General features: G+C 39.7%; 2 protein-coding genes across 2 annotated transcripts in view; one reads left to right on the top strand and one right to left on the bottom strand.

Annotated features, from left to right (window-relative positions):
* Positions 1-5,707, bottom strand: part of LOC137969766 (ADP-ribosylation factor-binding protein GGA1-like) — a 20,556-nt gene extending 14,849 nt beyond the window's left edge. The window contains exons 1-3 of the mRNA XM_068816122.1: positions 5,654-5,707; positions 5,493-5,577; positions 5,292-5,367 (exon numbers count right to left, since the gene is read on the bottom strand). Coding sequence (XP_068672223.1) covers positions 5,292-5,367; positions 5,493-5,577; positions 5,654-5,681 — 189 coding nt within the window. The 5' untranslated portion in view covers positions 5,682-5,707. The remainder of the gene's footprint in view (positions 1-5,291; positions 5,368-5,492; positions 5,578-5,653) is intronic.
* Positions 5,708-5,746: 39 nt separating this feature from the next.
* On the top strand, positions 5,747-21,887 carry LOC137969965 (ribosomal RNA-processing protein 7 homolog A-like). The gene is made up of 7 exons (XM_068816388.1): positions 5,747-5,919; positions 12,621-12,746; positions 16,084-16,207; positions 17,004-17,101; positions 17,418-17,555; positions 18,495-18,546; positions 19,883-21,887. Exons 1-7 carry the CDS (start codon positions 5,752-5,754, stop codon positions 19,966-19,968), a joined length of 792 nt encoding a protein of 263 aa, XP_068672489.1. The 5' UTR covers positions 5,747-5,751; the 3' UTR covers positions 19,969-21,887.
* Positions 21,888-22,500: the final 613 nt, after the last annotated feature.

Genomic DNA, 22,500 nt, shown 5'->3' with positions numbered 1-22,500 from the left:
ATGCAGTCTCAATTTCACAAATTTTAGTCGCAAAATCATTGCACTGCATTTTGTTGTCAATGTGTTGGCAAAACAAAATATCAGACCACAGTACTTGTTTGTAAAGAAACCTCTGAAAATGGCAAATGATATCGAAGGAATAGAGTTGTTCATGTAACATCACAGCTAAATTATGCTACAATTACACTATCCTCAGATTTAAAGAAAATTCATGGCGAGAAACAAAATAATTTTTTAATTTCTTTATTTATTTTACCAAAAGTAGCAGCAAAGTGCCAACTGCTAACCCTTTTGTTTTGAAAGAGTGAAGGCGAAAACAAGTCGCAAATTTGCGACTTCTCCAGATATTTTAGACCCAAAGGGGAAAAAAATTCAGTCGCAAATGGGACTGTATTGGTCACAATTTCAAGCCCTGCTAAAGACTAACAAAATAAAAGCACATACAAGTGAATGTGTCTGTGAGTATGTGTGAATGTGTAAAGCTGTCACTCAACCCTAAAATTTGTAGGACTACTGGTTGGTGAATTAAAGTGAAGGAATCTTAGCTAGAGGCTAGTCCTTTTGAGCTGCCACTGATAGAGATAGGATGTTCTTATTGTCCCATCACTTGTACTTAGACCATCTCTGAGGGAAACTACATCCGGGCTAACCGGAGCTTGTTGTTGTTCTGGTTCTAACTGAGACCCTCGAACTCAAGTGTGGCATAAAGACTGTGTTCATTGAGTTATCAGCACTGCCTGTGTCATCTGTGCCGGCTGACATGGTGTCAGAATAGTGGGATTGACCCAACAAATCGACAAGAGAAGCATTCACAGAGACTAAACGACATTAATTAAGTGAAACAATCTCAGCCAACTCGTCAAACAGGCCTGAATATATCAGAAAATTTCAAGAACTTGGAACTCAGATTTAACGAATACTGATCCAAACAGACCACAGAAACTTAGCGAAAAACTCTGAGACAGAGAGAGCAGGTTATTACAAGAAACCTTTGCTGGAAACATTGGTGCTATGATTGGCAATGCCGCACAAAGCTTTGCAGGTGAGCTGCGACACCATCGAGCCACAGATACCAGCTGATGATTGGAAAAAACCATGGATCTGGATGTACAAATTACATTGGATCTATCGGAAGCTCCCTACTAGCAGACACATTGAATCCATTTAAGAATGGGAAGTTTAATAAGGTAGACAGGCGGGCAGCCTATATTCCTAACACACATTGACAGACAAAATGTGCTAAGACAAATTTGTTTTTGGGCTACACAATGGCAGAATGTGAGCTGAGCTACCAAAAACACATTTGAAGTCGGATGGAGTGCCTAAGAGCATGCAAGACATCGTAACCGAAGCCAAGGCCCTTGAGTTCGCTCAGAAAGCCAACAAAATCATTACAGACGCTCAAAAGGAATTGAGGAACAAGTACACTGGATTAGCCATAAACATTCTGGGAGCCTAGAACCTGCTTCTGGTGCAGAAACTGACAAGGCTCTCACCCCTGGAAAACATGTCCTGCAGATGGCAAAACATGCACAAAGTGTGGAATTAATGACCACTTTTCCAAGGTCTGTCTTGAGACAGGCCCTCCCCAACAAGCACAACCACGGAAAACTTAACCCAATGGCAACCCCTTACAGCCAATCCCAACCAGTACCCCCCACTCCCCACTCCACCCCCCCCCCCCCTTCCCCCATGAACAAAACCTACACCTGCTACACACCACACCTGATCAACACCCTGTGGAACACTACACTGATAACCACCAAGAACAGTGCTACTCCCTAGAAACACTTCCGGTACACAGAGTCCACACAGACCCCTTGAAAAAAAAGTACTTTGTTATCCTGCCAATGTCTGCAACTGGGAGCAAATTCACCCCAATGGCAATCCAGATAGACACAGTTGCCACCTGCAACATCCTGCTTGCAGATGCACTTCTCAGGCTGATGCCAAACATGAAACTAACAAAGTCACCTTACCTACTTCACTCCTACAGCGATGCCCAGCCACTGAAACCACTGGGACAGATTGACTTTCTGTGCAAATGAAACAAAAGATACGAATTGCTTACATTCCAGATACTCCCTAGAGACGTCATGATGAGCAAACCAGCCCTTCTCTTTGAGTCCTACTGCGAGGCACTGGGGCTCATCATCATCAAAGCAGACAAGATATTTTCCCTCACATCAGCAGTAAAAGACTCAACAGGAAAGAGAGCCCCCACCTACTGTACCAATCCAGCTCATCACATACCAGCCCAGACCCAAGTAGCCCAACAGCCAAAACCAACAGTACACCCAAGGAAGTCAAAGGCTGTCATCTTGACCAACCCAACGAGGACAAGCGGTGCCGGGACCCCACCACACCCTCAACCTCAAAACCCATTATGATCCCTTCAGAAAGACACCTGGCCCAACCCACCTGGGGAACTCACACAAGAAAACATACCATAACAGTATCCTGAGAATTTCGAAGGCCTTGGCTACCTTAAATTTCAAGGTAAGCTGTTATTTTCGGATTTGAAATGACTTCATTTTGTCAACCATTATGTCCAGCTTGCGGAGTTAAGTTTTGAATTTCCACGTGTTGCGTGACATAATTTGAGCTGTTTTTTAGGCGAGACAATCAGTGACAATTTCCATCTGCTGCCAGTGATAATAAAACATTTCAGTCGAAATTCAGTTTGTTGCCTACTTTCCAAGTGAATTTCAAGCATTAGTTCGCTTATTGTGAGCGACATGACAGAGAATCCAACGGCGAAGTAATAAATACTATGTAAAATTTTTGTTTTGTGCGACCCTGTTGATATTAATTCCGGCACACATGTGTCATCGTCTTGGTTCGTGTTTTGCATGTAACTTGTCTGTTTTGCACATTATGCAACTCTTTCGGAGTTAATGTTGAAATTAACATGTTGAATATGAAACTCGAATGTATTCAATCGCTTGATTATCAACCTTGGCCACGGCAAAGTCACGGCCGCACGGGCCGACCATGAAGTGAGTTTCGATCGCTTATATTTGTTTACTCTTTTCTTCCTAAATTACACCTCAAGTGTTGTTAAAATTAATGATTCAGTTCTCTTTTTTTGCTGTGGAGATCTAGATCATTTATCAATTGGAGCCAACAGTTCTACAGCATACGGATTCCTCGAGACATTTTCAGATGTGATCGATGGAGCTTTGAAAGCCCATACATTTTGATCGATGAATCAAAGGGCATAACAGTTTCAAAGAAATTGATTTAAGTACATATTCATGGGGAGGGATAAGACTTTATTTTTGTGCAATTTAGAAATCTGAAAGGGTACTGTAGCAGCAATTAAGAGGCAATAGATCAAATATTAATTATTGAATATCAATTAGCTGGACCCCCAAAATTTTGCAATGGACACCCAAATTTTTCAAAAAGGGGTCCAGAGGACCCCCAAATTTGAAAACCTCGATACATCTGAGTGATCTCTGTTACAGTGTGGCCATTAAAGAGACACCAAAGAAAACAAGGATGTGTACTGACCTCAGCCAAACAATCAATAAGGGTATTCTGAGACCAGTATACCAATTGCCAACACTGTTTGAACAATTCCACAGATTCCAAATGCCAAATGCTTCTCACTAGTACATGTTAGAGAAGGCTTTCTACACGAACTCGTCGATGAAGCACCGTCACTCATGACGACAATGCACACGTCCTACGGGAGATACCGATGGCTACGCCTTCCATTTGGTATCTCAAGCGCTCCTAAGAAATTTCAGAAGCGCCTGAGGGCCTTGACAGAATATTGTGCATCGAAGATGATATACTTGTACTTGGAGAAGGAACAACCTACCAAGAAGCCGAGAAAGACCATGACCGCCGTCTTGTTGCCCTTACAGAGCAACAAAGAACATAAAACTAAACCAGAGCAAACTACAGTTCAAACCAAAACAAATCAAATTCATAGGCAACATGATATGATCATAAATGATCGAGGAATGCAAGCAGACCCAGACAAGATAGCAGCAATCATGGCAATGGCCCCACCCCAAAACGGAGCAGGTGTACAGAGATTTGTGGGAACGGCCAAGGACCTCTCACCCTATTGTCCCAACTTCAGCACCATTATCCGGCCTCTCACGCAACTCACCCAATCAGATACACCCTTTATGTGGCACAAGCACAAGAAGATGCATTTAAGAAAGCCAAACTCCTCATTTCCACTGCACCGGTGCTCCAATATTATGACCCTTCAAGTCGATGCAAGCGAAGAAGGTGCGGGCAGTGCCCTTCTCCAGCTGAATAGTGAAGGACGCCTCCAACCTGTAGCGTACACATCAAACATCCTCTTACACTACAGAACAATGATACTCGCAAATCGAAAAAGAATGCCTATCCATCTGCAACACATTTGGAAAGTTTGACCACTGGCTGTATCGAAAATCAGACATAGAAGTTCACACTGACCACCCGCCACTTGAGACCAACTGTGAAAATCCCCTGTAGAAAGCAACAGCACAGCTACAGAAAATGCTAATGAGGCTGCAGAGATACCACTTCACCATCAAATACAAGAAAGGAACTTCACTCCAACTAGCAGACACCCTCTCGAGAGCCGCACCACCCAGGGACACTGGTTTCGAAGTCTTCAGGACCGAGATCACAGAGAAATCCAACAATCACAATCCACACCTCACACAAACCACCAAATCTCACCTATGCAACGAGACCCAGAAAGGATGAACACCTTTCCACGTTAATTATCACAATCACTCAGGGCTGGCCCAATGAAAGAAAGCAGGTACCACAACCACTACGGCCATAATGGCTCTACCGGGACAAGCTAACAATTGACGATGGGTTTGTCTACAAAGGAGCACAAGTGATGATACCACAATCCATGCAAGCTGAGATGCTGCTCAAAATCCATGCAAACCATGAGACAAATTTTGATCCATTTTCTCCCGGAAAGTGACCATCCACTGGACAGCTGGATGGCCCCCAAGGTTAAAAGCCTGATTTTTAAAGAATCAGAACAGATCATATTGTTGAACTGCACCGCTCCTACGCAATGAGAATTAAGTACGTTTTCATGATATTGTTACAAAATGAATGGTAAAAAAACTGTACTGTATAGAAAAATAATTTTCAAGATGACCATGTGACATGACGAATAGAAACTGTCGATTTAATGAATACGTAATTTTGGAGCAATCAAAGGCTTAGATTATGTTTAAAAATAAACATGAATTGTTTTTCTTCCTCGTGTCCCGCGTGCTTGTTCAGATCAAATGTGATGACGGTTAAATGCTTACGTTCAGTCCAAGTATAGCTTCCTCTTCCTTCGGACTTTTAACTTTCGTTACCATGTAACGAACGCCAATAAGTGGGCTACAAATGAAAACAAAATCCCAGTTTTATTTTATACGACCAGGAATCATTGCAAAAAGTGTATCACTTTATGAAACATTCAACGCTTGTACAATATCGCAAAAGTGGACGAACTATTATCTCACCCATCAAGGTCTAAATTAATCTTGTCGCATACTGGAGTCATGTAATCGACACCTTCCTTACTTTTGTCTGGATCTGTAGCTTTGTCTAAGAGAGATTTTCTATTGTGAGTAAAGATGAAAACAAACATAACAGAACAAAAACCGGGTTAATAATACATCACCTATCAGAGACTCCAAAAATTCCGCCATCTTGCCTGGCTAGCTAATTCCGAATGCGCATGCGTGAAAGGTAAGCGTGGTTACCTAATGCAAAATCAAAATGGCGTCCGAGATTGCTGGGTTCCGGACAATTTGTGTAAAATTTAACGAAAAGTGTGTCACTTATCATTATTTATATTGCAAGAAGCACATGACTAGAGATGAAAATGCATCAAAGCCACCCGATAAGACGCTATTTGTTGTAAATATTCCTCCCTATTGCACAAAGGTAAGACGACCACGTTTCTATCTCTTCAATTATTTCATACTGAGATGGCGACAACAAGGGTAGAGCTCTCAAGTCCTGTGGTTCCCAAAGAGTGAGATCCTTGCTGGAGATTGCGCCAAAGGCGCAAGTGGCCTGTGTTTCTTGTGTCGGAGGCGCCAAAAAATTATAGGGGGGTCCGGTCCGCTTCTCAAATCGCTGGAAATGAACCGTCTAGTCCGTCATTTTGATATTTTCATGCTGCTTGCTAAGAGAGCCCATGTCATTATGGTCAGCCTGAGCTAACATATCGGCCTATACTTCAACTATTAACCGGTGACAGTCCAGAAGAATCAATAAAATTGGTCGCACACGAACGGGCAAGATTTCCGCACAGGTCCCTACTTCATTATGCATACACTCCTTTGTTTCAAGAAAACAATAGCGATAACAATAGCCGTCCTTTGGGACTGTGGCGCTTTGTTCTTTCTTTTTAGAGGTTTTTTTTCTAAGTCTATATGGACTTAAAAAAAGTCGGTCGAACTTCTGTCTGAAATACGGAAAATCGAACAGCTTTTCCTGCAATTTCGGCACTTTTCCTGCAATTCTACCCATTTTTCAGTTTTAGAATAAGCGCAAGAAGTGGAGTTTCAAGCAATCGTTGTAATAGGGTTCAGATTCGCAAACATAACAAACAAACCAAATATAAGTACTGTCATAAGAAATTTAATGGCTACCTGCTCTTTTTATCGTCAAATTGTTCTTCCTGTGTGCTTAAAAATTCGCCGAGACACTGCAAAGTGTATATTTTCTTCCTTTCCTGTATTTAGGATCACGAACGGTGCATTTAGAGGGATTTTGCGATTTATCGCTCTTTGTAGAGATCGGCAATATGCTCAATGATACTTCCAAGTAAATAGCTTTGGTAGAGATCCATGGATGTTCCCCTACGAGGTATACTTCGTTTCACTCCCCATCATGTCTTTTCAATGCCCTGCTGTGGGCTCGTTTGTCTGGGTCGACGAAGTTTAGGCGATGGTTAACTGCGGTGAGATGATGTTAGCCCTTGTCTTGTAGGCAGTGGTAAACGTTCCGGCCACAGGTAGCTAGGGCTAATATTTTTTCAAGGAAAGTTTACGGTCAGAAAATTAATATGTGTTCTGGCGGATTGAAGGCTATCCATTGCATTTTTTGCTTGAGCATCGCGAAACAGATCCATCTCCCGATGCGGCACTTTGTCTTTGCCAACTGACTGCGTTTTCACACAGGTTTTGGACACGGAAGACGAAAGTAAATTGTTTTCTTTGCACCACTCTATGCAAAACTCTGGAAAGGCTATAAAGCAGGGACAATTTCCAAATGATCAAATCTTCCATTGCTGTGACCCTTTTACTTCGGTAGCCATCTTGATTATTACGAAGACACAAGTTTGCTTCAAAAGAAGGGAAATATGAAACGATTTTAATTGCAATGAACTCGTGCATGAAAGTTTCCCAATGAAAGATGCACCAATCAGACTTTAAGCGTGGTATACTCTTCCACGCAGTGAACTTATAAGTGTGCCGCACGCACGGGGCATGAAGGAAAAGCAGGTCACAGTTCACAGCAATACTGGAAAACCTAAGACTATCACAGGGACTAACCTTAAGCCTAAACAGTGCCTTTAGTCGTAATTAGGGTTACGGTTAGCATTATTAAAGAGATGGGTTGTTTCAAGAGTAGTAAAACAGGGATCTCTTAACGGTAACCTACAAGTGTAAGTTCGATTGTAGGTGCTCGGCGCGGCACGTGTATATAATTACGTATCATTGTTATGTAAATAGTCAGCCAGAATTCAAAATAAATATCATTTTCAAGGTGTGAATTAGCAACTTGACACGTTAGCTCAGTGGTAAAGAACAGGGACAAGTAATCCAGAGGTTTACAGTGGGTCGGAGTTCAAGGCAAGCTGCGAGTGACAAATCATGGGATAAAATGGTAGAAAAAGCCGAGCGGGGTCTGGAAATAAAAACAGGACGAAGGGATAGAAAGAGGAAAGCTGAGACAAAAACGAGGAACGGTGTGGGCGATGAAGGGAAAGAAGAAAGAGAGGGAGGGAGAGAAAAAATGAGATCCGTTTTTATTCATCCCGTAAGTACAAATTACCCATGTATATATTCGGTTCTCTTGGGTATACGTATTGTTCTACAAAACAATAGCGCGAATGAATAATTAATTTATTCTGCATGCATAATGAAGTAGGGACCTGTGCGGAAATCATTCCCACGAACGGATTAAACATTGGCCGATTATTAGTTCAGTGCCAGTGAAGAAACGAATTCGGAATTCACGAGCACTTCTGAAAGCTCAAAAGGTTTCTTACCTACCAGGGTTTACGGTCGTTTCGATACAAAGTCGTTTCGATACAAGTACTTAATTCGATACAAATTGAAGTCGTTTCGAGACATCATCAAAGTTGATTCGATACACGTAGAAAGTCAATTCGATATACCTGTAGCCGTTTTTGATGTGTAGTTGGTGGTGGAATTCCTGGTGGAGGTGTACTTACTCGACTACGTTGATCGTGAGAATAGCGGCTCCATTTTAGATTAACTGACGTAACTTTTAGACCTTATTTTAAATTATCAGTACTCAACTCGAATGCTCCACTCGATTCGACTCAACTCTGCTCAACTGAAAAATTCAGGACTTCAACGTGGTTTGAACCCGTGACCTCGCGATACCGGTGCGACACTCTAACCAACTGAGCTACGAAGCCACTGACAACGATGAAATGATATATGAAATGGATCATATATCAAGTGAAGCTATGATCCTCGCAGTTATGAATGCGGTGGCTTCATAGCTCAGTTGGTTAGAGCGTCACACCGGTATCGCAAGGTCACGGGTTCAAACCCCATTGAAGTCCTGAAATTTTCAGGCTTCTTTACGCAATTGCAAAAATTGCGTTCATAACTGCGAGGATCATAGCTTCACTTGATTTCATATCCGCAGTTCATATATGATCCATTTCATATATCATTTCATCGTTGATTCATTCCTCACGGGAATATTAGAACCCACAAATGACCAGCTCCCAACGTCAGTAGCCTCATAGCTCAGTTGGTTAGAGCGTCGCACCGGTATCACGAGGTCACGAGTTCAAACCCCGTTGAAGTCCTGAATTTTTCAGGCTTCTTTACGCAATTGCAAAAATTGCGTTCATAACTGCGAGGATCATAGCTTCACTTGATTTCAGATCCGCAGTTCATATATGATCCATTTCATATATCATTTCATCATGGACTCTACTCTCTTCTCAAGTGGATTTTACTGCCCTCTTCCTCACTCGACGCAACTCTACTCTACTCTACTGGACTCAACTCGACTCGACTCAACTCTACCCGACGCGACTAGAGTCATCTCTACTTGACTAAACTCAACTCGACTCTATGCGACTCCACTCTACTGGACTCAACTCGACTCGACTCTCTCTACCCGACCCGATCCGACTCGAATCACTCGACTCAACTCGACTCGCCTCAACTAGACTCGATGCAACTCTACTCTACTCTACTCTACTCTACTGGACTGGACTGGACTGGAATGGACGCGACGCGACTCGACTCGACTGTTCTAAAGGGTGCTTATACTTAAATGCTGTTTATCAGTGCTATTTAAAATTGTCCGCCCATCAAAAGAAGACATTGTTGAAAGTGTTTACATAACTGTGGTCGCTTGGAAGCTTCTTCATTAGCTTACCGGGATTGGAGTTTTTGCGCCGGTTAGACCACTAATTAATGGTTGAGAACATAAATATTGAGTTGAATCGAATTGACTTTCTACTGTAGGTGTATCGAATTGACTTTGATGATGTCTCGAAATGACTTCAATTTGTATCGAATCGACTTGTATCGAAACGACTTTGTATCGAAACGACCGAACTCCCCTACCAGAAGAGTGCCAATGCGTGAGAGCGTGAGATTGCATCGAAATGCGTGAAACTCACGCTCAATGCGTGAGACTTGATAGCTCTGAAGGGTATCTAGACAAAAAATATTGCTCTTATAAGAACTAGCCCTAGATTTTTCTCTCTCCGTGTTCAGATTATTACGTGTAAAGCACTCATTTCCTTGGTTAGAGATAAAGAACTCATTTTTTCTATTCAGGTTAATTTCCAACATTAATTTTATTAGAATCAGACAGGTCGAAGTTCAAAATGGGGCCGTTCCTGTCTTCATCCGTACCCCTCCCCCAAATTTTTGTCGGCACCCTTAGAAAAATAAAATTCAAAAGGTTGATATTTTATTGGCACCTTTGAAATGTTAAAATATTTTTGCTTTCTTTGAAAAATTACAAAATAAACTTAATCCTATATGTACACTGTAAGTGGTGAAGGGGACATAATGGTACCACAGGTAGACCACCCTCTGTTTATGGGAGAAGTTCATTGAATCAATGCCTTTGCTCGAGAATTTTGTGCCGATCATGTTGAGAAAGCTTTATTATGGTTTTGAGGATTGCCCTTCTCAGTGAATTTTGAAAGATGAAGCTCAAATTCCCCAAAGGTATGGGGACATCCCTAATCAATGGGATGCTGGTGTTTTTAAGGTGAGAATTTCACTGGTTTGGTGTCAATTCCAGCTTAAAGTGGACTAGGTCACATGCCGGCAGCTGATTGCTGCCTACCTTGTCTCCTTGGTTAGTTCTAACCGCCGAGGTCAAATATGCATCTCGCAAAATAGTGCTGAAAACAACATGGGACGGTGAAAAAAACATGACACATGACTCAATTAACATTTTCTTCAAACTTTTATTGAATCATTTGCTTTAAACTTTGCATATTGGAACAAATTGTAGCCACCGTATTGTTCATCTGTATTTTTTCTATAAACGAGATGCTTCTGTGAAGCATACACTGGGTTGCCTGTGGTACGTGCTACAGAAAATCAGAAGGCACTGAATTGTGTGGTATTGAAATACAGCATTCCAGTCTCTGAAGAATAACAAATAAAAGAGAAGCGAGAAACATTGGCTTCTGGGCTGACATGTTGATAATTTTCAAGTTCCCTCACAACTTCTTTTTACCACAAGTGTGCCCTCTGAGCATCTGAAGGCTTTCTAATACTAAAGTTCACTGAAGTTAAGCCCTGCCGGGCGGGGTTAGTGTTTGGATGGGAGACCAAAATAACGTACCCCTCTTAAAAAAGAAGCATCGGACCGAAAATACTATTAACTCTAACAAATGCGAACTCAGCAAGGTACAGATCTTTTTAGCTTGCTTTATGCAAAACAAATATTGATGAAAAAGCAAATAACTATTGATACACAGTTTTCAGAAAGAGCAGAAGGAAGTTTCCCGGACGGTCGATCGAGAATAAAATATTTACGACATCAAAACAACATTAATTTTGAACCGTGAATATAGAATATAAAAAGTTACGATCAGCGACAAACATTTTGGGAGATTTTTGCTATGTTCAAGTAAATTGCAAAATCGAAAAGTGACATGGCCGGAATTCAGCTGGCGCCGTGATTAAGTTACCGCGGCATGTTTACTCGTCAAACAGTGAAGCATCTGTGTCAAATGATGGCAAGATACCGGGTTTTTAAAAAGTTTCTTTTTCTGTCAAGTGTTATAAAGTTTGACAATGAAATGAGCGAAGTCAAAACAAAGATCACAATCGCCCAACTCTTGTTTATGCAAAGGCAAAATTTACTCTCCAAGACGCGTACGACGTTATTATCACCAGGTAATTCCATCATTTTGGAAATAGCAGCTACTTTATTATTCATCTGCGTCACAAGTTTTCACTGATTTTGGGGCTCATTTTGTTGAAACTCAAGCACGCTTTCAACAGGCCTTTGAACCCTTCCTGCTTACAGAGCAATACTAAAAAACTTCTCGCATATCACATTTCAACGTTAAGCTCGAAAATTCAATACACAACATGATATTATAATTCACAAAGGCAGAAAATACCACAGAATCCTTTTCCAGCGAAAGTTTTATTGAAACAAACAACATATTTGCTCTTAGAGGCGAAAACCTCTTCCTATTTCATTGCGTGCGTGAAGACAAGAAACTCAATTGTGTCAGATTACCTTCTACTTCAGGTAAATACTGCTCACTTTGATTTCGTCTCGACGGGCGATAGATTGTTGTCGAAGTCCAGTACTCGTCGCTTTTGAGATTCATGCCTAGTTTATCCAACTGACTTCCCATTATTGAGCTCCATAAGGGTATATTTTGTTTAAGGATCCACTAAAACGCCATTCGCGTTGCATGACTTTCGACGCCATTGCAGGCTAAGTTAATGATTCTACTGTGTCCACCAGTGAAATCTACGCAGTTCCACTACCCTCTCGATCCTAAGAAAATACGCGCAGAAGGCTCTATCCACAAAGACACCACTTACCAGGGGAGTGACAGGCAAGACTTTTACCGACACGGAAAAAAAAAAAAAAAAAAAAAGAAAACAAACAAACTAAACGCAGACCTCGACTGGGTTTGCCCATAGGCAACCCAGTAATAACAAAAGATTGATGCTCAGATTTCAATGAACTTCTCCCACTAACAGAGGGTGGTCTGCACATGATGGAACAACCCATGGTTAACTGGAAATGTTCATTTAAGGCTATGCAAGTGTCTAAAGAGGAGGCGAGTTGTTTGGATGAATTGCCCAAAATTCATATCAACAAACCAATTTCACAGAAAACAGTAAGCTTGTGTGTTTTTTTAATAGGGAGCATTAAAGCACCTTTTTAGCTGCTGCGGAGTCATAAAAGATGTTTATCTCATGAAGTATCCTGGATCAGAAAAAAAGGAACAGGAACCATCTAATTTTATCACCACGTCTAATGAACTCGTGGTAGGTACATGTATGTGTTGCAGTTCAATTTGTACTTTGGTACAATTTGTTTTTGAACTGGTACAGAATATATTGAACTGGTACAAAATAGTTTGGACTGGTACAATTTTAATTGTACTGGTGCAAAAACAGTGAAAATAGTTTAATGTTTGTTGAACACAAAGAACACACTTCATTGATGTAACAGCTGTTTGCCATTCATTTACTTAGTAATAGTTCAAGAGGTTACTGAAATAAGGTTTGCTGAGCATTCAGAGCAGGACAGAAATAGCAAGACTTGTTGGAAATACTTAACAGTCTGGTTTGACCAAGAATAACATGAGTGGTTTTAAGCACTAATTTACACAATTTAAGCCTAAACACTTGTTATAGAATGGTTAGCTTTTATTTACAGTCATGATGTACTAAACATAAACATTAAGAATTTATTTTAAAGCCTGTTCATTTAGTGTATGTGGCAACAAGGGCTAAGGATTGCTTTTTAGCGTATCATCAAGTTACCATGAGTGTACCAGTTCTGCTGTTGGTTTGGATTAGGTTTATCATGTTGTGTGTACAATTCAGTTTGCAGACTATAACAGTGAAAAAAAGTGCAGAAATCTTACAATTTAATTTTGCTATTTGTCATTAAATTAATAAAATAGTATTTTGAGATTAGTGTCTTGTAGCAATTTGTTTTGTTTTCCATCTCAAGATATCTCAATGAGTAGTATAGGGGAAACTTAGCACCAATCAGCAGTTTTTCATCTATAGCCCACTTGCATTTTTGCATGCTGCTGTAAAAGATGTTTTGGTAGAGAAATCTAGTTTCACATTAGTGGCAAGGATAGAATCATGAGGGTGTGATCAGAGTGTTAACTTTGCCATACTCTGTCACAATTCTTACATATCCACTCTCTTCAATTTCGATGATTTGACCCAAGACCATATTGGGGTGAAAAGGGTTGATCTTGTCTACTTTGTTTATTTTTATTATTGCCACCATGTCCGAAATCTTAAATTTCGGTTGTTTTTGTGCTGGCTTTCTTGTTTGCTGGTGATAGTCTTCTGCTGTTCGTGCAATGGACATAAACTTACGAACAACTTTACAAGTCGAATGCTTACTTCTGAATAGTTGTCATTCTCCCATTTACTTGTGCTTTGACGTCCTCTATGTGCTGTTCTTTGGTGTGCTAAGACTAAGAGTGTCATAGAGTTTACTCTTTGGGATAACAGTTTTTCTGTCAGGTGCTTGCAGTTTTTGGAGCAACTTCAGAATACCCCGCCACAGCTAACCATTATTGTTTCCCCTATGCGGCATCTTTTGAAGAACGAGACTTAATACAATAGAGCCTATTCTTATTCAATGAAATGCAAATAAGTGGCGGGTTATTCTGAAGTTTAGCCCAGTTTTCCTTGGTGTTATGTCCATTTCTTTCTTTGCAATGTCTTTAGTTGTGACTGAGATAGTTTGCCTTCCGTTTCTCTTGAATCACTACTCGATTTTTCACTTTGAATTTTCAAGTATTCCATTGCTTCATTGTAAAATTGATCTTCGACTAACATGGTTAGTTGTGATGTATTTCGCTTCTGCTTTTGCTTAAAGTCATCTAATCGTTGATAAAATATTTCGTGTGATACACACTGCATTGTCGAGCTGTTTTCTTCCAACTAAACTTGTGAAGTCTAAAGGTGAATAAATTGAAGTTTGGACCGAGAGTGGCCTGGGATGAATAATAAAATATTTGGACACAGAGTGGCCTGGGATGAATATTAATTAAAATATTTAATTATAAATTATCATGGTAAGTTTGCATGATCTGCTTGTGTGGTCAAGTGGATAAGAGAGTAACAACAGATCCAGAGGTAGGGAGTTCAAGTTCAAGTTCGGGTGAGTAAAAAAGTTAGTCTTGAGTATACTGTGTAAAGTCTGTCATAGAGGGAGTGGGCATAAGGGTATGCAAGGAGGGGGGCCACCTGCAAAATAAGTGGGGATAGAGCTGTGAAAGAAAGGGGGGTTGGATAGAGGTGATGGGGAAGATGAGGGAGGGGTGGGAAAGTAGAAGTAAGGAAAGAAATAACATGTTCTTTTTTAGACCTCCTAAAAACCACGGCCCCGTTTTTTAACTATACCCCAAAAAAAGGAAAATCCCTTTTTTAGACAGTTGATAAAAGTAAAACAACTACAATTAAAATTGTACCAGTTCAATATACAATGTATTTTGTACCAGTTCAATATATTCTGTACCAGTTCAGAAAAAATTGTACCAAAGGAACGAATTGTACTACGACATATACACATAAACTGTTGGAGACCACAGGGATTGACATGAACGGTTGCCTGCTTGCCAGTGCTACAAAAAATTTCATTGATTTGGGTAACTTTGGGACCCTAGTTTCCGAGTCGGGCAACTGAAATTTCTGAGGAGGATGTAGCTTAAAGGAGAAGTTCACTCCAAAATGACAATCTTTATTTATCAATTAATAGAAAGTTTATAAGGAGAACAGCTAATTTTGAAATAGCTTTCTAACCTTGTAAAATCCTTGTTAAAAATACACACATGCAGGCCGCCATCTTGGGTTATACATGTATGTGACAACGTTGAGCTCAGCTGATCCATCTCTCAGAAATGTGAACAACATGAACGGTGTTTCGTCCGTCTGACCTATTTGAGCAATTTATGTCGCTGATCAATGTTGGTATTAAATATACAGTGGTTTCAATAAGGATCATCACTGAGCCAACAAAACCTTGCAGCTTCTTCACTCAGAGAAGTTGACTACTTTTTTTTTCCAGTAAGGTGAACAAATCAAAGACAGATTTCATTGAAACCTAAGGTTAATACTCATTTTGGCAGTGACAACGTGAAGTCGTCTAAATGTGATCATCAATAATTTTGCTTTTGAAATGTCATGTTTGGGAACATTCTTTTAAAGGTAACATGCCCCCAGACACCCCTACTGTCTAAGCACTTCTTTAGACCCCCTCCCCCCATCTCTCCTGAGATGATGTGCGGCTTTCTAATACAACTGGTATTCTGAGAGGAAAAAAAGCTCTCACCAGTCAGCTACCCTGTCCTAAGAAAAATCCTGGAGCCACCCCTGGCAATGGATCGATCAAGTACATATATAGTACACTTCTACCTTTGAAATAAAATCTTACACATATATCTGGCTGTCATTTGCAGCTCTGCAGTAGCTACAGTGTATTTTTGGAAATATTTGTAGAAGGTTTTGGAGTAAACTGTAGTTCTGGAATTACTCCAGTTTGTAAAGCCACATTCAAGTTGCAATGAAATTTTGAAATTTTGATGTAAAGGGTATACAGTAACTGAAATATCAATGATTTCTTTAATAGGGATTTAAAGTTGGCTATATTGTATTCAAAAAGTCATCATCTTTAGATGCAGCATTAAATTTGGACAGTTCTACAATAAGAGTGCTATCCACAGCCAAAAAGCCTGTTGTTACTGGAATGAAAAGTAAGTGATTTTTTGAATAGGTCGCTATGGAAACATTGGCTATTTGAAATCTTCTTACAGGTGACAATCCTCCTGGCCAGTGAAAATATTATTGTTAGCATTAAAGAGCAGTGAAGACAATCTTCCCACAGCTTTAGCAACACCAACTTGTGCATAACTGCTTACATTACTCAGAATTCCATAGAAAACTATCCTTTTCATAATAATAATAATAATAATAATAATAAAAATTATTATTATTATTATTATTATTATTATTGATACAAAATTTATAGTTGGGTGTCTGTAAAAAGTCACTGACATAGAATATTATGAAATTTTCTTAGATGTGAACAACGGAAATTGAACTACGTGAGGGTTGAAGATCGTTGCAGTTATGCAGCAACTTAAGTACCAGTAGTTGCAAAGGTAGCTGGAAAAAAAACAGGGTTTAAGGGGCCTGAAGCCATGACCATGCAATTGCATTTAGCTATTAAGCCAAGTGGGAGGCTTGATAGCTCATGAAGGTTTTCTTTGCAACTGCTAAAATAACTTTAGTGTGACTGGACTGCGAGCAAGCACGCAATGATGGCACATGATCATCCCGCGTGCGGCTTGCAAGCAATATGGGAAATAAGACACGAGGAAAGTCAAACTTACCGTATTTCTGATGTGTGTACGTTTAAAGGTTTGTAAGTTGCTGCTTAATATTTATTGCTATATAAAAGGTCAATGGAACCGAAAAAGTACTAGTAAAGTACTGTGAATTTAAATGCAGCTTGCATTTAAATTATTATTTGTATAAATTATTTTTTAGAATGGGTTCAAGAATATCAAATGCAGTATCCTGATGCCACACAGTTACAGACTAAAGTTGATGAATTTATGGCACAGTTTGATGCAAAAAAGGAGCAGGTATTACATGTAACGTAATTTTATTGAATGCAATTCATGGCTGGTCGCATCTTTTGATCTTTGAATTACAGTACTTTACTCTTTGGTCTTCTTATTCTCAGACACTGTACAAAATGTATCACATTTTAGGGCCGCCATATTCATGGCTCATCGCTTGTCTCTGCTGTTATTGCACACTCTTTTTGTAATAGTAAATTATTATTCTCTTTCCTGAACAAATTCAAATACATAAATGCTCATGCATTTCAGTTTTGAATCACTCTCAATGAAAGTTCAATTTCAGCACTTGATTATTCCCTACTTTTTTGGGATTTAGTCCGACAAGGAAGCTGCAGATACACTGAATAAGCCTGATGATGAAGGATGGGTCACTGTTGGAAGAAGTGGCCGAAATCCAGCTGCCCGTAGAATTGATGCTGACAAGCTGCATGAGAGACGGAAGAAGAAGAAAAAGGTTTGGCACTTTGGAGCTATTGTATTTATGTTCTGTATGATGATTCTTTTTATTGGCACAAATTATATTTAATATGATTGCAACAGTGTGTAAAGGCTTGCCAGGCTCAGTTGCCCAACTGTCATCTCAAGTTGCTGACAACAATGGCTGAACAACACTGGACGGGGGCATTCCTGGCATGTTTTTACCACTAAGCCAGTGGCTCAAGTTGAAAAATAAGGTTATTTTTTTAAAAATATATAAAATTAAAAAATAATAATAATAATAGACTAGTGAGCAGCACTCTGCAAACTGTATCAGTAAAACTTGTTTATTCTTCGACACGTTTCGTCTTCCTAACGTAGACTTCTTCAGGGAGTTTTACAGTTATACGTTTAAAAACGCCTGTATTTAAGCCATATCTGATGGCAAAAATGACGGTTTGGTCCGGTTTGACCGGATTTTGGAAAGGGAACAGGCGCAGCTTTGAAATATTAGGACAAGGCGTGAAAAACAATGTTTTGGGGCCACGGTTTTGTGGCTGTCATTTTTCTCGATCAGATATAATGGCTTAAATACAGGCCTTTAATGTATCATTGTAAAACTCCCTGACGAAGTCTACGTTAGGTAGACAAAACGTGTCGGAGAATAAACAAATTTTACAGATACAGTTCGTAGAGTGCTGCTCACTAGTTTAGTTTTTATAAATTGTTAATTCTGTTGAAATTTTCTCAGTGCGATTTCCCAGGAGCCTAAAAAAAGTTTTGCAGACATTCAAATTTAAAAAATACTTGTAAGCCAGTGCTTACGTATACTTGGCTTACAGACAGGTACGCCCCTGCTGGATGAGGTTCTTTGGTGTCGGAGAATCAAGGGATTGCCTCCATCAGAGCAATCCTTGGCACTTTGTTTTCTCGCTTTGACTCAAGAACCAAACCTGTTTGTCCTTTTTTTTTTTAGCGAGAACTTTTGAATTTTTACCAGTTTCAACTTCGAGAGACAAGAAGAGAACGTAAGTACTGTACATGATTGCTAGTGTTTGTCAAATCTAACGTCTTTTTATAACCAAAGCTATTTTGAATCGTAGAAGTTTCAGATTCAATTTTAACAAGTTGGGCTACATTGTTTCTCTTCATTACTATTCCTTTGCATACCAGTTAGGCAGGGAAACGATTTTGGCTCGTGCAAGTCAGGGTAGCTTAGCGGATATTAACCGTTCCTTTCTTCTCTGCAACCCGTATTTAACCCGTATTTTGGATTCGCTCTGACGAAGGGCTAACGCTCGAAACGTCAGCTTTTAGAATCTCTGTACGGTGGCCAATTTACATTATCAACTCCGTTGATAAAACCAAATTTTTGTATACTACTTCCCCACCGACGCAGCACCGTAGTTTCTTTAGAAACTACCCCTTCAACCCGTATTTAACACTCGCCCCCGAGGTCATATGTGGGCTGAGTTTCAGTCGATCTCAATCTGACTCCAAGGGTTTTTTTCCGGGTACTCCAGTTTTCCCCCTCATCAAAATCGATTCTCAGTCAGTTACATCCAGCTGCGGTCGATATCCTCCCCTTTCATTGAAGTCGGTTAAAAAAAAGCGAACAGACTTAACTGATTAGAGTGTAACGTGAATTGCTGAGCTTCTACCCCATATGAACCATTTGATCGTTAGCCCTACTGATGGAAATGGGCCCACACAAGGACAGAGAAAAACTCTGACCAGGGTAGGAATTGAAACCGCGACCTTCGGGTTAGATCACCGCTGCTCTACCGACTGAGCTACAAGGTCAGACGGGAGCAGGCCATGGGAACTTAAGGTGTTAAAGTCCGAACCCGTGAGCTGCGTGATGATCAGGGCATTCAAGAATTTCAGAGTTTTTGACATCTTGTTTGAGGTATTCTTTTACCTGCAATAGTTCTTAGGGGCACCCAACGGAACGTTTCGTTAAATTATCTGTTCGGATGGCCTTTATATAATCACCCAGGATTTTATTTAGGGAATTTTCACATCGAACTTTCGTGATATTAAAAATGTAATGCCTGATGCTTTCTGGTTGATAAAAATGTCGTTGTGGGTACCGTAAAAAGGCCATCTTTGAATTTTAGACAGAATACAATAGCTAAGATTTTCGGGAAGTGGACAAAAATGCTCTAGTAAATTCGAAAAGCTTCAAGTTCCCCTAGTCTGAATACGAAGCTTTAACAGCACTCCAGAGAGCTCAGAATAGTGTTTAAAAGCAATTGAGAGAAAACCATCGCCAGGTACCCCCAGGAAGAGCTTTCTAGTGTTCAAAGTACTATTCAGACTATTGAATTGATGTAATATTTCTACATTTTGTTTTTTCTACAGATATTGCGAATTTACGAAAGAAATTTGAAGAAGACAGAAAGAGAGTCGCAGAAATGAAGTCAGCGAGAAAATTCCGTCCGTATTAGATAAACATAGCTTTCCAAATTCATGAAATGTGAGTCGAAGCAGGGCTTGAGTCGTTCAGTTAAGTGTTGCTTGGCCATGAAACTGTTTCACGTTGTTATCAACGTACAAGTCTTCAAAAGAGCTTTAAAAGTCGACTTCGATCTTTGACTTTGGCAAAGGTTAAGGGATAGTCCCTCCTATTGGACTTGCAATTACAAATCATGGTTGTGTTACATGTTTGAATTTTGTGGACTAGCAAAGGGGACTTTTGGACCAGCTATCTTTTGAAGAGGACTCTTTGAAACTTTTCTCTTCTTCGCTAGAAATCACTTGGGATTCTCGCTGATGATAGACAGCGAGCCGGGCCTTTGTTATTCTCGAAAATCCGCCGAGAACGCAAAACAACTGATGGAATGAGGCGATAGGCTCGTCTTCCTACCGGTACTTTGACAAATGAAAAATTTGCAGTTATTCTACTCTATAGATGACAATAAAATTTCGCAGCAAAGGCTCTCAATATATAATACAGAAAGAATTTTTCGCAGTTATTCAAATGTCATTAACGGCGAAGTAGTAACTCAATAACAACATACAGAGGGAAAATGTGTCGCAGTTATTGAAATTTCATTAACCGGGAAGTAGCCAATAAACATAATAGAACGAAAGAAACGGCTTCGCAGTTATTAAAATTTCATTAACGGTGAAGTAGCCAATAACAATCATAGAATAAAGGGAATATTTCGCTGTTATTGCAATTTTTTTAACGGCGAAGAAGACAATCAACATAATAGAATAGAGAGAACAATTCGCAGTTATTCAAATGTCATTAACGGTGAAGTAGCCAATCACAATAATAGATTAGCGAAGATATTTTGCCGTTAATGAAATTTCATTAACAGCAAAGTAGACACTCGTAATAATAGAATAGAGAGAATATTTTGCATTTATTTCGATTTCATTAACGGCGAAGTAGCCAATCACAATAATAGATTAGCGAAGATATTTCACAGTTAATGAAATTTCATTAGCGGTGAAGTAGACAATCGTAATAATAGAACAGAGGGAATATTTCGCAGTTATCGAAATTTCGTTAACGGCGAAGTAGCCAATCACAATAATAGAATAGAGAGAATATTTCGCAATTATTTAAATTCCCTTAACCAGGAAGTAGCCAATAAACATAATAGAATGAAGGAAATACTTCGCAGTTATTGCAATTATATTTATGCCGAAGAAGACAATCAACATAATAGAATAGAGAGAACAATTAACGCCGAAGTAGTCAATCACAATAATAGATTAGCGAAGATATTTCGCAGTTAATAAAATTTCATTAACGGCGAAGTAGACAATCGTAATAATAGAATAGAGAGAATATTTTGCATTTATTTCAATTTCATTAACGGCGAAGTAGCCAATCACAATAATAGATTAGCGAAGATATTTCGCTGTCAGTGAAATTTCACTATTATACATTGGTGTCGCAAGCTCGATTTTCATTGGCTATAAGCACGCAGCTAATTCTTGCTTGCTCTGTTTCTCTTACGTCATACCTACAGACAATAGATTTTATATATGTAGAATTGACGTCATACCTACAGACAATAGTTTTATGCATGCAGAAGTGACGTCACCTAACACACTAACCAGCAGTTCGATCAGTTTTGTCATGGCGGAGCTCAGCTCAGGAATATGCATAATAAAACAATTATTGAATTCGATTTTCGCATGTTAGCGATAATTATCAAGGCCTCAGTTTGTGTTATCCGCCTCAGCCTTCGGCTTCAGCAGATAACACAAACTTTGGCCTTGATAATTATCGCTAACATGCTCAACCTCATCCAATAATTGTTAATTAACGGCGAAGTAAGCAATCGTAATAATAGAATAGAGAGAATCTTTTGCAGTTATTTAAATTTCATTAACGGCGAAGTAGCCAATCACAATAATAGATTACCGAAGATATTTTTGCCGTTAATGAAATTTCATTAACAGCAAAGTAGACACTCGCAATAATAGAATAGAGAGAATATTTCGCAGTTATTGAAATTTCATTAATAGCGAAGTAGCCAATAACAATGAATAGAGGGAATACCTCGCAGCAGTGCAGGCCTTTCATTAGATTACAATATCCCATATCGAGTATTGAGGGTCGTACAGGGGGGGTCTGTCGCACGGTTCACGAACAGAAAAAACAATGAATCACGGATCACGGATATCAAAATTTCATTTTCCCGAATCACGGAAATAAACAAGTAAGATACTCCTTTTAATAACCTTCTCTTAGGCAAGAAAGAGTGTTTGGAAAAAGCAAAATCGTGAAAGGCTAAGTAAAGGCTGCATATCGTAAATCACCTACCTAAATCACTCTCGTTGGACGACTCTGACCATTCGTCCGCTTCGCATTGAAATATCATAGGGGTTGACAAGCCTGACTCACGCTTTCCACCCACGTGTTTTAGCCTTTAAGGAGGCTCGAAAGGGTTTTCAGCTGAGCGCGCGCGCGTACCCAACACGCAATTCGTAAGCTGCTCGTGTCAGCTCGTGATTCA

This window comes from Montipora foliosa, chromosome 9 (genome assembly GCF_036669935.1).
Source record: "Montipora foliosa isolate CH-2021 chromosome 9, ASM3666993v2, whole genome shotgun sequence".
Lineage (NCBI taxonomy): Eukaryota > Metazoa > Cnidaria > Anthozoa > Scleractinia > Acroporidae > Montipora > Montipora foliosa.
The sequence above is the reverse complement of the archived record's forward strand: the minus strand, read 5'-3'. Positions and strand labels throughout refer to the sequence as shown.

Bases quoted from the DNA above. Each gene is read 5' to 3' on its own strand.
- LOC137969965 (XM_068816388.1), top strand. From the start codon at position 5,752: ATGGCGTCCGAGATTGCTGGGTTCCGGACAATTTGTGTAAAATTTAAC. The intron at 16,208-17,003 runs GTAAGTGATTTT...ATTATTTTTTAG, and splicing joins TGTTGTTACTGGAATGAAAA to AATGGGTTCAAGAATATCAA. The intron at 18,547-19,882 runs GTAAGTACTGTA...TTTTTTCTACAG, and splicing joins TCGAGAGACAAGAAGAGAAC to ATATTGCGAATTTACGAAAG.